Source organism: Ammospiza caudacuta, chromosome 21, assembly GCF_027887145.1.
Source record: "Ammospiza caudacuta isolate bAmmCau1 chromosome 21, bAmmCau1.pri, whole genome shotgun sequence".
Taxonomy (NCBI): Eukaryota; Metazoa; Chordata; class Aves; order Passeriformes; family Passerellidae; genus Ammospiza; species Ammospiza caudacuta.
Genome location: NC_080613.1, coordinates 5,098,433 through 5,115,976, shown reverse-complemented (window position 1 = coordinate 5,115,976; position 17,544 = coordinate 5,098,433). Strand labels below are relative to the sequence as shown.

Genomic DNA, 17,544 nt, shown 5'->3' with positions numbered 1-17,544 from the left:
GAAAAAGAGTGGGTGGCAAGGAAGTGGGACTGCTCTGTGCCTGAAGCCCTAAGGGACAATGTTGCAAACATATGACTCACAATTATTACTGTTTGTTTAACTCTTATTTAACTGCTGGTGCTATTTTTCTCCATCATAAACTGTCTTCATTTAAACTTCACTCTGCTGCAATTCCATATCTGATTTTAGTGTTGGGTTACCTCAGAATCAATACAGAACAGAAAGAAAAACCTAAGTTACCACAGAAGAAAAAACCAAAGCAATAAGAAATCATATAACCATGTGCAATTTTCTTTTCTTATCCATGACAGAAAATATAAAGGAGAAATTCTGGGTTAGTAGGCAAAATAAATAGGTTCTTGAAAGCAAGCTGACACGAAATGTAGGCACATGTGTACAAATGCAAAGCAGTATTTAGGAAGAGACCAGTCTTGAAATCCTCCAGGGAAGAAAAGTTCTGTGTCTCACAAACAAAACACGCTGAATCTTTAATGCAACTACAGAATGTGAACAAACACAAAGCACAAATACAGGCTGCCAGAGTCAATTAAAAGTGTGTAGCTAAAATAGCCTTATTCTCAGCCAGAATGATAAATGCAGCCTTGTAGAAAAAGCATTCACAGAAGCACAGGAGTCATTATCTTGCTGCTTCCAGGAAATCTGAGCTACAGATCAGGCCATGATGCCATCATGTCAAAAGAGCCTCTCCTGTTGGGATGTACCCACATCCATCACACACAGGGGCTCTGCTCAGTGCAATTTCACTTTTCATTGCAGGGGTTTGACTCACCTTGAATCCATCTCTTTCTGAATGTCCCTGTTCAGTTCATCGACCTTCTGCTGAAGCTTCTTCCTTCTTTGCTCAGGTGGGAGATTGCTGAAGTCTTCTGGGCCTGCTCCCTGCACAGAGTGGAATGGAGGGTGGGGGAATAAGGAAAAAAATTAATAATCAGAGTCTGAAAGAATCCCTTGGGATTGCATTTTGAAAGCAGCTCACAAAAACCTGTGCAAAATCACAGTGGCCTGAAGCATTGTTCTTGTTTGGAGTGTGTTATCAGTCCCTGAATGGTGAGGAATCTGGATGCCCTCAAAATGATCCCAGGAACATCCTGCTTCCCTAACAGTGGCTAATGGAAGATCAGCTGGAGAATTCCAGAATTCAACAGCAAAGATGAGAAATTATTTTTATCTACAATTTTATCATCAATTTTTTTTTAACAGTGTTCCCTTCTCATGGAAAGCTGATCCTTCCTGCCTTCTTTCACTCAGCTACAAACAGCATTCCTATAAAAACAGTTCCCGGCTTTTATTCCCATGCCACAGTTGTACTTCTCCTGTGCACTGCTGACTGACTGCTGGTCCAACACAGCTCATTTATGTCAGGGCTCTCCTGAACACACCAAGCTAACAGAGGCATTCCCCACTGGACTCTGCAATTTAAAAAACATGCTGCTTACTTTCCAGGGTCCACATTCCACGCCAAAGTCTCTCAGTTTTTCCTCTCTCACTTGTACTCACATAAAAACCAGAAGTTATATCAAAGCCATGGAATCAGTTTGTAATTATAACCAAGGGAAAAAAAAAAAAAAAGTGAAGACCACAGTGGTTACCTTTGTGTGATTCTGCTTGAAAACCCCTTTTCTGCCTTCTGCTATGTCTCCTCTTGATTGCCTCCATTTGATATAGCAGATAGATGACACATAAAATACATCCACACTCTTTTCTTCACAGTAACACCTATTTTTGTCTTGCCAGAAGGCAATGGAGGCAGATTGGGTGGGCTATACTGAACACATTAATACTGATTAGTTGCACCATAAAGGAGTGAGGTTCTTGTGCATGAGCCTGAATTTGGGCAGGTTTTGCTCGTTTTGGCTTCTGCTCATTCCCTGTCCCATTTCTAAGGGGGAATATGGGAGATAGAAGGATAAAACCACAAAGCTGAGTAACCAAATTCAGAGCTGATGGACCACTGAGAGCCTGTGAGCAGGGCTAGGCCATCAGTCTGCTAAAACTCCAAATTTCTCTCTGAGGAGAGGGATTTAGAGGAGTCACTGCCACACAAGCTGCTCACTAGACCTTGGCTCTGTACTGAATGTGCTGGGACTCTGTGACTTTGTCCTGCAGCTGCTGTTCAAAACCAAAGTGTGGAGTGTCAGAGGGCTGGAGGACAGCCACACACAGGTCACCTTCTCCTCCATCCCAAAGTCACAGAGCAGGCCTGAGGAAACTGCTGCTGTAGTGACTGTCAGCCAAAGATGGCATGTGCTTCTAGTGAAGCCTTGATCATCTCTGCAATAATACTTAAAACTCCGTTTGTGAGACAATGAGAAAGCAAATTTAAGACAAATTACTAAGAAAGTTATGCTGATTCTGAAACTTTCCCCACACGGAGTCCTACCAGTGCTTACATTACTTGATGTGCCTGGTAGAGGAGAGATCTATTTTAATTTATTCTTTAACATTTAGATTTTGCTTGACAGCAACTCCCACATCACAACAGATATGAGAGTGATGCCATCTATTTTATGGATAATCCACACTAAAGCCACACACATCTTTTTAAGGCAAAGCATCTGGAGGCAGCTTTGTAAACAAACAAGCACTTACAGGAAAATCTAGATAACATTCTGACATATCCTCCTCATTTCTAAGCAGAAGAGACAGGCTTGAAAATATCCCCAGCTGTACATTAGTACAATGCAACAGAGTGAAATTTGGAAAAGCATCATTTTGGTATCTCATTTTTGATTCTTCAAGCTGATTGAAGAGTTCTAAGCTGGACTAAATCCAGCAGCCTGGCTCACAATGCTTCAGACCAAGGCAGGAGTTGATGGAGCTGCCCCCCAAGGCTGGGAGGTGACCTCACTCCAGCTTTAGGCTGTGCTCAGGAATTTCCCATCAGAACCTGGAGCCCCTGCTCCAAAAAGGAGAGTCAAGAGCCGTTTTTGCACATGCTGGGCACATTTCATGCTCTCAAGCACAAACACACCTGGGCTACCTCTCAAGCTGTGGGCATTGCCTACGTTTTTAGAAATGCTGCAGCAGTGAGGTGAGGGGAAAGCTGTGCTATTTCTGGTGTGCTGCTCACAAGGTGTCCTTGCAGAAAGAGATTGAGTTAGGATTCAAATTGTCCCAAGATGAAGGACTGTGAAAACAGAGTCTTCAAGAGTTTCTGCACTGAAGCTACATGTGAGAACAGGAGCTTTCTCAGCCCCAGTTTTGGCTCTTGCATAGTGAGGATCCAAGAGGAGATTTTAAAAAGCTGCTTTTCTCCATCTGAGGGGAAAATGGATCTCAGCCCTCCCTGCACATCTTTCCAGTTTCTGCAATTCCCAGGGAAAGGCCATGTCAGCCATTTTTGGAGGATTTATTCCTACATGCAAAGGCTTAACTCAGCTACACAGCACACTTGCACTGTGACCAAGAAAATGAGTGGAAATCTGCTATAAATGCAGTGGACTCCCAGGACAGTGGCTTGGCAACAGCCAAAAGGAGGTTTGCACATATTCCAGGCACCCCCATCATTCCTCAGACCCACCACAGGTCTTCAGAGAGAAGCAACCTTGCTAAAGGAGCCCAAGAAAGTCACTGTGCTGCCAGAGCATCAGCAGGACCCAAAACTGCCAGGGATGCTCCAGGCCCAGCTCTGGTGGCCCATGATGAGCTGGATGAGCTGCCATGAGCAGAAGAGGCCCCCAGTGATGTGTTCAAGCACAAGATAAATGTAGAATCCCAGAATAATTTGTGTTGGAGGAGACCTTTAGGCTCATCTTGTTCCAACTCCCTGTCATGGGCAGGGACACCTTGCACTATCCCAGGCTGCTCCAGCCCTGCCCAGCCTGGCCTTGGGCACTGCCAGGGATCCAGGGGCAGCCACAGCTGCTCTGGGCACCCTGTGCCAGGGCCTGCCCACCCTCACAGGGAAGGGAAAGAGCACCCAAGGGCACAAACTGGTGAGGAATAAGAGAACCTGGAAGCTGACACAGCTTAGGTGCCTCTGAGGTCCTCAGATGCCATCACTGCCTCGTGTGTTTGCACAAGGTGAGGCAGCAAACCAGGCACATTCTGCTGCTGAGGGGCTCTCCAGGGCCAAAGGAATGTGGCCAAGCTGTGGGACACAGCAAGGTGTGGAGTGTCTCAAGCACAACAGTACCTTGTGCATGGAGTTCTGCAGTAATGTGCTTTACCAGCTCTGTTCACCCCTTCCCTTTCCAGCTCTGTGACATCTTTATCTTACCATAGTTCAAGTAACCTTCCCAGCTGCATCCAAGATGGAATGTAAGATTCACACAGACTCGTATCTCTCAATTTGCAAAGTCAAATCAGATTGAGTTAACCTTGTTAAGGTTAAGGTTTACAGAACTTTAATTAATGTCATTATTGGTTATTCTGAAGAACTACATAGGGCTGTAAAATGTAGGTGATAATGATGCAGATTTCCAGTAATACTGGACATGGAAAGCAAACTTTGCAGCTACTTTATACAGAAAGACATGCATGGCTCTCTGGAAAAAGTCCAGTAAGCACAGACACCTTTATTTTAATTTTTTCCCCTTCTTTTAATGTTTTAATGTATACTTATACAGTAGTAGAATTGTTCAGTACTGTTGTTCTACATTTTCATAGCCCTAGATTATAAAAGTGAAAACTAATCTATATATTAGAGTTAATTTTTTAGCAGCTCATTAGAAGACTGAATTCTGATCACCTCTATTAGACTCCAGACCTGTGTATTCAGATTTATCTGATAAATGTCAAAAAAAGCAAACACAAAGAAGAAACAAATTTAACAGTTAATTTCAGTGGCATGTCACATGTGGCACAGTGCACATTAAACACACAGTAAATTGTGATTAAAACACAGGACAGGCATGCTGTAAATGTGCTTACCAGCTTGAGAGAAAGCTTCATGTAAAATTGGAGAGATACAGGGTGGGGGGAGAGAGAGAAAAAACAACAATGCATCAGTAGAAGAGGAACTTTTTGAGGTTGATGTTACAATAAAATGACACAATCCCCTTGCTGTTGGAAGGCAAAATGGGTCACACTAACAGATCTGTGCAAAAGTTCACAAGATGGGCTTGGGCAGCTGCCATGACCTGGCCAGAAATGGGAAGTGCAGGACCTGGGCACAGGTGAGATCAGACCTGGACTGACTGACAACAGCTACACCAACAACACTGGGAGTTCCCATCCCAGCACTGAGGTGGGAAAAACTCACAGCTGGCAAATGCATGGGTGTCACTTTAGATCAAAAATGTGCTGAAATGCATCAGCCCCTTGATTGAAGGGCTCTGGGGGGGTCAGCCCTGAGCCAAACCGAGGAGAGGAGAGGAGAGGAGAGGAGGAGAGGAGAGGAGAGGAGAGGAGAGGAGAGGAGAGGAGAGGAGAGGAGAGGAGAGGAGAGGAGAGGAGAGGAGAGGAGAGGAGAGGAGAGGAGAGGAGAGGAGAGGAGAGGAGAGGAGAGGAGAGGAGAGGAGAGGAGAGGAGAGGAGAGGAGAGGAGAGGAGAGGAGAGGAGAGGAGAGGAGAGGAGAGGAGAGGAGAGGAGAGGAGAGGAGAGGAGAGGAGAGGAGAGGAGAGGAGAGGAGAGGAGAGGAGAGGAGAGGAGAGGAGAGGAGAGGAGAGGAGAGGAGAGGAGAGGAGAGGAGAGGAGAGGAGAGGAATGGCTCCAGCAGCACCCAGCACCATGGACCCCCAGGGAATGCCTGGTTCTTGGCTACAGCCAAAGGACAACACCCCTGGACTGTCCCTGAGGACTGCAGAGTGCTGCCCAGGCAGGCACAGAAAGCCATTTCACATTCTTGGACAATTCAGAAATAAATACTCAGACTCAAACGTACTCTGGCCATAGTCGGACGAGGTCAGGCCCAAGGAGGAGGAAAAAAAACATCTATTCTCCTGACACCAAATTGGTTCTATGACAGCATGGTAAGACATTATTCAACCTCCTTAAATGATATACATGATCTAATTCTTCAGATGTTACCACATTTCCTGGGACAGAGCCCAAATATTATCTTTTAGTTACTCTGGGGAAGCAGGACTGAAAGCAGAGTGTGCCCATGGAGCAGAGCCTGCCCTGCCTCACCTGCACACAGCTCTGGGCAGGTGCCCCAGGAACTCCCAGGTGAACAACTGTGCCTGGGCACTCAACCACCAAAATTCCCAAAGCCTCTTCCATCATTGCAAAATGACAGAGCAGCTGCAGCTCAGAGATTGCCAAGAGATAGAGGGGCTGACAGTGCTCAGTTCTGTGCCAAGCACAAGGGAGCTGCTGCTCAGGATCTAAAGCCAGACAGAAAAGAGAATCCAAACTCCACCCAGCCTCCTCCTCCTCCTCCAGCAAGGGGCACTGAGCTGCCTGCCAGCTCTTGGGGCAGTTGTGAAATGCTCCAGCTACCCAACAAACTTGAGGTGCATAAAAGCACACACTCCGTGTTAGCAACAGCTGGAAGGTAAAAGCTGGAAAATGCCTCTCTCCAGGCAAGGATTTGTGCTGCCAGACTTAGGAACCTCTTTCCATTCAAGTTCTCTGTCACTACCAACAGCTCCTGGCAATATGTTCTCAAACAGATGCTTCATTTCTAGCAAAAACACAGTTCATTAGGATGGGATTTAAAATAAAGGCTCCACACATCTTGTGGGCAGCCGATTTTAAAAATACACTTACTTTTTCCCCCCAAAATAACAATTTACATTAGTTACCAGGATTTTTACAGCAACACATGCCAGCCATTCAAGGCAAATAAATGATCTTGAAATAACTGAAATGCTGCATGTGAGCTGACCCTTCAGTGACAAGGCAGCAGTGACACTTCCCTCTGCAGTCCAGTCCATTAGGGAACAAACACATGATAATAATCACAGTGCCATGAAGAAATTCACCCTCTGAGCTAAACAGGCCATTAAAAAAATAAAGCAAACAAAACCAATCCATTGGAGAGAGCAATCATAGAAGGAGAAAGAATGGTCTGAAGAAATTCAGCGTAGGCAGCTTGTGTTTGCATCATTGCTTTAGCACTCCTGTGAACTTTAGCATAGACATGATCAGCACAAATTGAGATTCTTGTACATAGATACAGACAAGACTCATGGTGCAGAATAAATATTTACCTATGAAGCACTGTAAAAAGGCACAAATGTATGCTACATGCTCTAGTGGCTAAACACTACTCACTCTAAAGGCACTAAATACTGCGGAGAATCATCTGCATCAAGGCTATTCTTTTGCTGCAAATTCAGCAAATTTGAAAGGGATTATAGACACTGTATGCCCAATTCTTTTGCTGTTAAGTATGACAAAAATAGAGAACTTATTAATAGCATTTCCAAATAGTACATCAGGGATTGTTATAACCAGTATAAATAAAGCAGTTCATAGGCTGGAAACAATGAAATGCTGAAATAAGTCATGTTCAGTTTTCCATTTCTGAAATTTATCGGTAATTTTACGTGACAGTGATTCAATTTCTATAAACAAATATAAGCAGATTGAAAATAAATCTGCATTAAACACTACATAACTACTTTTGCCCATTCTATTGGCTTTTCACAGCTAGAAACTTGCTCACAGCTCCTGGGAGAACAACGGCGTTCTCCCCCCGAATGATCAAGTAAGTTACATTTCCTTGAAATGAGCAAATGTGTTTCAAGCTGTCAATTTAAACCAAGCCTAGCTTAGTCTTGCAGGGAAAATAATGAAGAGTCTAAGAGCCACAAGCTTCAATAACACATGAGAGCATGAAAGCCAGCAGGTCCATGTGTTATTGGACAGTCACGGCCACTAACCTCACTTACAGAAAACAGGGTTGAAATAAATCAGTGGACTTCCATACATACAACCAAGAGGTAATTTTATTTTCTTTTTTTTTTTTTTTTAGTGGCCCTGTAACAATCTCCCCATGCTCTGCTTTGTCCAAATAGCAGATTTAGAGGTCACATATCTTGATTCCATGAACTATCATCATTATAGACAGCTCACAGAAGCTTCCAAAGGCTCTAGGGAATGCTTCACAACCAAGGCACAGAATTCCTGTCCCTCAGGGCTCGTGATGCTCAAGACTGCATTCATTAAACAATTTAAAATAAATGTGCAGAACCTGTTTGCAACACTTTCAATTTCACAGGTCCAGCTATTTCAATTGTGCCAATTTCAGCATTTCCAGGACTAGCAGACATTATCTTTCCTGCACATCACACTTTAAGCTGCCACTTGCCTCCCACCAAATTTTCCTCGGCTCTTTGCCAAAGCACATTCCCACAGCACACTGGGGCCGGCGTTGTAAGTGGGGTTAGCGACTGTGTAGCAACAGTATGGGCTGATCACACCATACTCAGACTTACAACATATTCCCTAGCCTCAACGGCACACGTGGGTGTCCCTAAAGTCCTCTTCATGAGTTCTTTGTGAATATACAAAGACTGTGTCTGCTGGTGAGTCAGCAAGAGAAAACACACATTGGTTACACCGGGGATGAGCGCGGCACCTCTGCGTTCACTGCTTCTACAGCAAAAGGCAGCTTGGTGTTTGACCACCCTCAAAGGGCAGAGTGGGAGCCTCCGGGGAGCCAGGTGGATATTAAGAGTTCAGCATGCTCAGAGAGATCAGAAAATGTGGTATTTTTAAATGCTTGTTTAAATACCAAGGTCAGAAGGCATCTCTCTCAGTGCTAGAACAAACTACGGCTTTAATGACCCCACCCGCCACAAAGTCCCCGAGCTGGCACAGAGAGAGACTTTGGAACAAGTGTTCCCAGGGCAGGGAGCAGAGCAGGCTGCAGAAGGGGTGGTTTGCTGGCTGCCTCTGCATGCTCACAGAACACCAAAGTACTGATCAGTGGGGCAGATTCAGAGCTGGGTGTCGAGGGACAGGAGTGCACAGAGTGTCAGAGGGGACGGGCGGGGAGGGACACAGCAACGGGTGCAATGGAAATAAAATCACATTGTAATGAAGTCAACAACTTCCACTAGAAAGGAAACCACAAAATTTCCTCCGTGTGCTTTATGGAACCGGGATGCTGGCAGCAATGTCTGCCCCAGCTCCCAGACCATCCTCCCTGCTCAGCCCCTTCCCAGGCCCTGCGGAGAGGGAGGGGAGCCAAGTCCAGCACTTGGAGTCATTCAAAGGTGTAAGTTCTACCCCTGGATGTTGTTAGTTTGGAGGATTGCTCTTTTAAAAAATGGTGCTGATGTTACTGCTGCTGCAGCAATAAAATTAAAGAACACAAAATTAATACCAACCAGCAGAATACTGAGTTTCCTTTGTCCTCAAAATGGAATTAGAAAAAGCAGAGCAAGCATAAATGAAATTATAAGTTATGTAATGGGTTCCTCTTTCTTTGTGCTCTTCTGGCTTTAACTTCCCTAAAGAGATGAAGTTGATTTGAAGTGCTACACTAATTTTATGGTGTCTTTTAAAGCAACTATTAGAAAAAACACAAAAAATGTATGACAGTTTTCTCCTTCTCCTAGCTCTGATCCACAATAAGTGCTCTAACAGTTTTATGGTATTCTCTATAATGGACATTTCTGCTGCTGGCATTAGAAGAAAAAAGCTTTGAGGGAAATTCAAAAATGTGATTAGAAAACCATAGACACTGACAAGAGTCAGCACCTAAATATTTAATTTTTTTTTAACAGACTAGGATTTCATATTGGCAGTGACCACTGATACTGGTATTGGTGCCTCCACATTAACCTTGCATCTGTTGTGAATTGTTCAGGCATCTGTTTCCTTCCATGAAAACAAGATTCATTGGATGTTTGGTTTGGAAGCAAAATTAAAACCAGACTGGGCACAGAACATATCATAGTTAATTATATAATGTGTTTTAACAGTCACCAGTGATTTTGCCAAATGCAACCTAAGATGCTAAACCAAAATTTTAAAAGGAAATTGCTAAAACACTCTCCCCTCTCCAGACCACATTGTGATTTCCCAGATTTCATGGAGGAGTTGCATGGAATCCATTCCTGTGTTGTGTTTCAAGGATCAATTACAATGTGCAATTCCTGCTGCTGGAATTTATCCTGCTACGGTCTCAGGACTTGCTCATGTCAAAGAGTTACTTTTCTTTTCCTCTTCCAAAGACAGTGCAAAAAAGGAGTGTGATCCCATTTTTTCTGAAGTAAACTTTTTTTCCCTGGCTTTGTAGGATCTGAGAGCTCAGGTTAGCAAGAAATCCAGGGAGCACCTGCTTGGCAATTTGGCTGAATACTCTAAAATAAGACTTAAAGAGCCTTGTGGGCACCTTCACTGAAGGTGCCTGGAGTGGAATTCTGCCAAGGAACAAACCCAGCAGTGCAGAGACAATTCATAGCAAATGAAATGATCCAGAGTTCCAACTCCTGTTACACTGTGCTGCCCTGCTGGTCCCTGCATGACCTTCCAAAAAGCTGCTTCCCTGATGTACAGATCAAATGTTCTTTTTCACCTGATAAATTTAAAGGATTTGTGGGTGGTTCTTGATTTTCTTTTTGCCTGGTCAGAATGATTTTATTTTTGAAGGTCATAAGGCGCTTTGATGATCTCTTAGTCTGACCATTTGTCAAATACAAATCACCAAGGAGCTCTAAAATGTGAATTTGACAAGTGTCCAAATGAGGCAGAGCAAGTTGCCAGAGGTTTTCAGCCTCTCCTCCTCCTCCATATCTCTAAATGATCCAAGGGGCCGGAGTTCATCCCTCTGGGATGAGAGATGATGGTATGAACACTGGACTCCAAATCCTCAGGATGAGTCAGGCAGGAAAAGTATTTACACACAAACATCCTGGTAGCTGAGAGGGGAAGGAAATGAAATAGCAAAAGAACACAGTGAAAGGTTTAAATGGAGATTTAGCAATAGGCCTTCCTTGCACATTCTCAATGAATGTGTCAGCAGAAATTTGAGGGATTCCAGAGAAGACTATGGGTCATTGTTCTCATTACTTTGCCTTTCACACAAAGGGCTTAAAACAATATGGCATGCAGAATTCTTAAGGTGTGCTTAGATTTCTTAGATAGTTCAAATATAAAATAATGGCCTTCCTTCAGGAACTGTGATAAGCAATTAGTTATAGTTGCTTATATGGCCAAGCAATCAGTCAGTAGGGATTCATACATTTGAAATACAAACTGGTGAAGTGCCCATGGAACTGCAAACCAGTATTTTTAAGCAGGAAATACTCATTTCAACATTCTGTTCTCTGAATGCCACTGTGGAGCATTAGATTGCCACACACCCCCTGACCTGCAGCAGTGCCCTCACCCCAGAGTGACCCAGCAGTGCCCAGGACAAGGAGGGCTCCAGGTGCCACTCCTGGAGTGGTGCCACCACCCAGCACACCCTCAGCTCTGCTGCTGCACGAGCAGAACTGAAACTCTGCCTCCACCTGGAAAAACCACAGAGAGAAGATTCTGAGCCAAACTGCAACTGAGGTGAGGAGGGAAACGTTCAGAACCTGCCTTTGGACAGCTTAGAAACTTCCCACTTCCCCAGTGAAACAGGGATGGGAAGAAATGGGATTTTTTGTGTTCTGAGTGTCCCATTAAATGGCAATTTGGTAGCAAAGAACTGAAACTGTTTAAAACATCTCTATTTGTGATGTTCTGTCTGTAACCAGATGAGACAGTGCATTGTTTACAGCACTGCTCTCAGTTCTTTGTAACCAGCCACTGAAGTTCCCCATGGAAATCATCTCTGCTTTTATACAGCTCCAATCCTCAGACCTAAATGAGTGCCTGGAGCAGCATTTGGGCTTTTTAAAGTAGTCACTTCCTCACTGTTACTGTCTGCTCTGAAAAACATTAAAAATACTGAACACTTTTGTCTCCTTCCTGTAATTCTTAGAGGAGAAAATAATTCTGAGGGTTTCATCTAGGAGGCAAAGCCATGCTGTACCAGCAAATTTTCAGTAGAAATTGTGCTATGTATGGAAGATAAAGTCTTATTTTTGTTTGAAAAATGGCAAATTTTATCTCAGGGACCTGACATTTTGTTTACTGCTTATGAAGACCACCAATGAGAGGATTTAATTCCACACAAACCCTTCAGCATTGGTTTATGAATATAACCACAGCTGCTGTCAGCAACAGGAACAGCAGCTGACCTGGAAAAGAAGGAAATATGGCCTGAGGTTTATCAGCAGCAAAGGAGACAGGGACACTGAGCTTGGAATAGTGGTGATGTGTCACAAAATGTGGGTCCAGTGTGACCTAAACCCAGGTGAACCCCCAAATCAGCCCTGGAGGCTTTCAGCATCTTTCCACCACACAATGTTTTAACCAGTTTAAACACATTGCACTGCAGCTGCTGGCAGGGGAATCCCAACTCCTGCTCCCTCAGAACCTCTCCTGTCATTTGGAGTTTGCATGCTGCACCAGTAAAGCTTTTGCACACAGAATGTGAGTTTAAACTGTGCATTGTGGTGCTGGGAATTGTGTCCCAGTCTCCCCTGACCTGGCAGCCCTGGTTTAAAGCACACATGGACCATGGAAAAGCTTTGTTACCACCCAGAATCAGTTCACCTTCCTCCTCTCACCAGTTTTTATGTCAATACTCAGAGTTCCTACACAAACTAACACTGCAGCACCTGAACCACGGGATGAGTGACTGGAACAAAGTTCCCACTGCTCCAGTGACAATGTCACATCATTCCAGACTGAGCTTTCACCAACTGAAATCACAGCTATCATCTCCTAGAATCCCTCCTAATTTACTCTTTTAACACAGACATTGAGCTGAACGCACCCTGCAGAGAGAAAAACTAAGGACTTTGAAAAATGCTCATCTAAGAAGTTGATGTTCAGCTCCTCCTCCCCAAGACACCCAGATTTGGCATTTCCACCAGGAACTGCACTTTTTGTGGTTTCATTGTGGGGGTTTTGACTACAAATGGCTTGATATGTTAGGAACCCTTGGATTTGTCTGCATGTTGTGCTAAAACACAATGGAACCGTTCACAAAACAAAAGTTTTTACATAACAGAACGTGCAATAAAAGCGCAAGAAAGAAAAGAGAGAGAGAGAAAAAAAGAGAGAGAGAGGTATCCAGAGGAGAACTTACCCCACGCTTTAGGCTCCTGAAGCAGTGGATTTTGGGTTTGGAGGTCATGAACTCGTTGAAGCGATGGGAGAGGGGTTCCTTTTGCTGCTTGGGAGACTGGGGGCCGTTGGGAACAGCAGAGGGTGAGGCAGAGGCAGGGGGAGGAGGAGGGGGCTGATGGGGGGATGTTAAAAGGGACATAAGCTACGTATAAGAGATGGAGAAGTGACAGAATAAAAACCAAAATAAAAAGATAAAACACAAAACGAAAATAAGCATCAAAACCAATATTTGAAATCCAGAGAAAAAAACAATTAAATAATTAAATATTAAAGGCCATGGTTTAAAAGAGGGGAGGAAGCAGTAGTTAAGAGTCGTGTTAAATGAAGAGTTGTGATAAATGAAAGTATTAGTAAGTGATGCAACAGAAGAGTAACACAAAAATATTTTGAAGGAAGCTCATGCAGACTCTTCCATGCAGCACTATCCCCATAAATTGCCCTGTTCTGCTCTGTGGACAGCTGCAATAATGCATATGGATAGAGCTTTCAAATACCTGAATTTAAATGGATCAGATAAGGAAGGTACCTTAGTGCCCAGTAGCGTTTCTATTATCTGGAAAACAACAAACCACATTCCTTCCTGCTTCCAAATCATACCTCAGCAACGTGCATCACACTTCACTTGTACAGATCATTCTATGAATTTGCTCAGGAGTCAGTCCTGGTTGTGTTTTCATTCTGGCTACACTGATGTAAGCACCAGACAGCGAGTCCTCTCCCACAACAGCACTACAAGGAAACTTGAGAACCCCTTTAAAACTCAAATTTAAGTGGTTTGGTAAAGGGTCAGAGCAAGAGTGGGGTCTAAAATACAAAGCTATTCTGGGCTTCCATCAGTGTTACTGAAACCTGATTGAGTCCAGTCCCCCTGACACGTCCTGGTAACCCCAGATAAATGCTGCCATGCAGTGTAAAGTATGACAGTGGGATGAAAAAGGTTTAATGGGTACATAAGTTAATATGGTCTTTTAAACAGTCAACTGCCCGGTTAGTTCTGCTCCATTAGTTGTGCTTCAGAGTGAATCCCAGCAATTCCCTGCTCCCAGCCACCCACCTGCTGACCCCAGTGCACAGACTGGAAAGACCACGCAAATGGAAAGCCAAGGAGAGTTTGAGGAGTGTCAAAACAGTAATGCCACACTGAAGCTTCCCACAGGAAACAAGGTTAGTTGACACACATGGCACTAGGTAAGTGGTTTACAACTCCTTCTCTGAGTTAGGAACAGAAATGGACCATGGCAGAGACGTGACAACTTAAGTTAAATTAATTTTAAAACTGCAACAGAATTAACAAAATTATACAAGAAAAAAATAATTAAAGTTATAAAGAAACTTAAGTAACCAAAGACTACAACAAAACACCATATTAAGACATCAGTTATTAACTTTCTGAATCTAAAATTCTGTTTAAAAAAACTACACTTGCCAAGATCACTAGACAAGACACAGGTTATTGACAGAACACATACTAGCACCAAGCTCAAACTTGCAAATCAGTACCTTATTTTTCTTGATGAATGGCCATAACTTGCCCTTGGATTTGCTGCCAAACTTGGGTTCTGACTTCCCATCCCCTCTGGAGTTGGAAAGGCTGGATTCAGACACTGTTCTCTTCATGGGCTGTGTGAAATCCTCAAAGTCGACGTCTCCTGGAGGCTCAAACCCTGATTTGAAGGCTTCTATTACCATCTGGGAATCCTGGAATGGGACAGACAGACAGGTGTGAACATCTCAGGGGAGGCTTGGCATCAAATTGGTGGCACTTTAAGGCAGAACAGGAAGGTTTGTGTGTGTGGGACCAGCCCTGGGAGTGACCAGGCTCATTGCTGGGAATCAATGCCCTTCCAGAGCCCAGGATCAATGCAAGTCTCTCCACCTTCTGCTGAAAAGGGGTAAAAGCTCATGAACTTTACTGACTAGAAAAGCAAATCACACTTCAGTAAGTGACTCACAACAAAGATTTAATGTACAGATTTGCTGGGAATACAGCTGTTAGCAAATCAGAGGAAAATCCCAATAAAGACTCCAATAAAGCAGAGCTCTTGTGTGACCTCTCTGCCACAAGTCAACAAGTTGGTTGTGAATTTAGTGACAGCAAATGGCTGTAAATGTTTTATGAGCTTTGCCCAACATCTGAGCAGTCCAAGGTCACACCAGCAGCCCTGTGCCCTGGTGTGGGAGCCACTGAAGCCAAATTCCCTTTTGGCACTGCTAGGAGGGATCTAAGTCAGCCACAAACTGGCTGTAGATTGTGTATAATGGCTTTGCTCTTTTGTTTTGGACAGAGGGAAAAGAAAAAAAAACCCAAACAAATCAAAGCCAAACTAATCCATAGCATTCTTCCTACTCAAGTCTACAAACAAAATTAATTATACATAAGATCAAATTCAGACCTCAGCTTGCCAAATGCATTTAAATCTAATGGACTCAGGAAAAAAAATCCTAATAGACTTCTTATCTACTTGTTTTCTTGGGAAGAGAGATTATGTAATACTCTAACAGCTGTATTCCAAGATCTCTAGAGATGCTGTGCCTTGGCACACAAATACCTGATTATTCTCTAGAGAAGAGCATCACTGCCCTGTTACATAAAAAGAACTTGTTGCTTTGAAGGCATTTCACAGGTTCTGTAATGGCTCTAGGTAAAATGCTGCTCAGGAGAAATCTGCTGGGATGTAAATATATCCAGAGGCCAGGCTCCATTGAGCAAAACACAGATACAGGAAAAGCTTTGCAGAAGTCTTCATGGGATTGTGAAGATCCACATGGATTTAAGATCCTCACAATCTATCAGATGGCACCATGAAATTCCTGCATGAGTTTCAGGGAGGTAGAACAACACTTTCCATTACCCCTTCCTTGTTTGACATTTAAACTCCCTGAGATCTAAACCTGAAGATATTTTTAATGGTAGACATGAAAGTGAGATGAAGAAGGATTAGAGAAGAGGGGAAAAGAGTGGGAAAAGCTGAGAGAATTGGGATTGTTCAGCCTGGAAAAGAGGAGGCTTTGTGGTGACTCAGCTGCTGCCTTCCAGTACCTAAGGGGAGCCTACAGGAAAGATGGAGAGACTACAAGAGCCTGGAGTCTGTGGATGCCCCATCCTTGGAAGTGTTCCAGGCCAGGCTGGACAAGGCTTGGAGCAGCCTGGAAGAGTGGAAGGTGTGGAAGGGGATGGAACTTGTTGGGCTTTTCCCACCTAAACCATTCTCTGATTCTCAGAGATGTTATATTAAATATTCCACTGGTATTTTATCCTATGCATGGAGCTTTTCCCTTCTTCCATTCTGAATTTTACAGTTTTCCTTCCATTTATTCAAAACATCATTCCACTACAATGGAGCTAAAAATAACCAGCATGCTCCATATATCACAGAGATAATGTCATAACAGGAACTCCAAGCCCATAACAAATTCATTTTATCTGCTGTTAGCACCCTCTGAATCAGGTTCTGCACAGGTTCACCTGGCAGCCACCACAGCTCACACTTGCAACACGACCTTTGTGTTGTTCAAGTGGTTAGAAAAGGGAAATGGAAAAAAATATTTAAAACTGACTTAGAAACACAGTAACAGCAAAGCAGTATTCCCTGCTAAGTCCAGGCAGTTTCTGTTGGCATTAACAGGAATTCTATGCAGTACAGTGAGGGAATAAAGCAATCCTATTTACACAGTTGCATGTTTAATACCCAATTCAGCACTCTCATTGTAATCAACATAGTTAGAAACTACTGCTCCAGAGATGAAAAAATCCTTGATGGTAGTTAAGGAGAAAGAACTCTTTATGAACATAATTGTTTCCAGATAGGACACACTAAACCCTCTGCAGCTGCTCAGGTAGAACTATTGTGGTAAAATACATTTTTGTCAGCACAGTGTTTACAGGAGATCCTGGTAAATTCAGTTATTAATGCCCAAAGTCTTTATTTCCCATGTCATACTTGTGTATGAGCCATTATGGACTTATTTGGGAGCAAGAGAATATAAAATTCACCCTGATTCCAACACCCAGTTTAATTTTATGTGTGTTTTGCTAAGAAGACTTGGGCAGAGTGTAGTCTGAGATATCAATCTCCCCAGCATGATTTCACCATGCAGCACCAAAACCTGGACCTCACGCAGGGCATGTTGTTCTAATATAGGAATTGCTGCCCCAATTCCCCCTTTTCCCACTCAGAGAGTGAATTTCAGATCCCTGAGTTTCCTATGCTGCTCTCTGTGAGATCAATTGCTGAACAGAGAGCAGAGGATTAATTTCAAAACTTCAGCCTCAGGGTTATGCTGCCAGTTCATGGCTCCAGGCACTGAACAGCTCAGAAAAGATTCCAGTGAAAAACATGTATGGGAAATTCAAACAGGCAGAAAGACACTTGCTGTCAGCATTTGAAGCACTAATGTGAAAGGCTGGAAGAACAGAGGCCTCATGTAGGAAGGGAGCAGATCACTCTGCAAACA

At 43.6% G+C, this 17,544-nt stretch overlaps 1 protein-coding gene across 11 annotated transcripts in view; it reads right to left on the bottom strand.

Moving 5' to 3' along the window:
• The window catches only part of FNBP1 (formin binding protein 1), an 89,942-nt gene that overhangs the window by 7,827 nt on the left and 64,571 nt on the right, over positions 1–17,544 (bottom strand). For 3 of the 11 annotated variants that reach the window (XM_058818427.1, XM_058818428.1, XM_058818429.1), the window contains 2 exons: positions 14,590–14,787; positions 791–900 (listed from right to left, as the gene is read on the bottom strand). In XM_058818427.1, the coding sequence (XP_058674410.1) occupies positions 791–900; positions 14,590–14,787 (308 nt within the window). Of the gene's footprint in view, positions 1–790; positions 901–4,893; positions 4,909–8,348; positions 8,436–13,048; positions 13,232–14,589; positions 14,788–17,544 lie in introns of all 11 variants that reach the window. The other 8 variants (XM_058818419.1, XM_058818430.1, XM_058818420.1 and 5 more) reach the window with 4 other exon arrangements.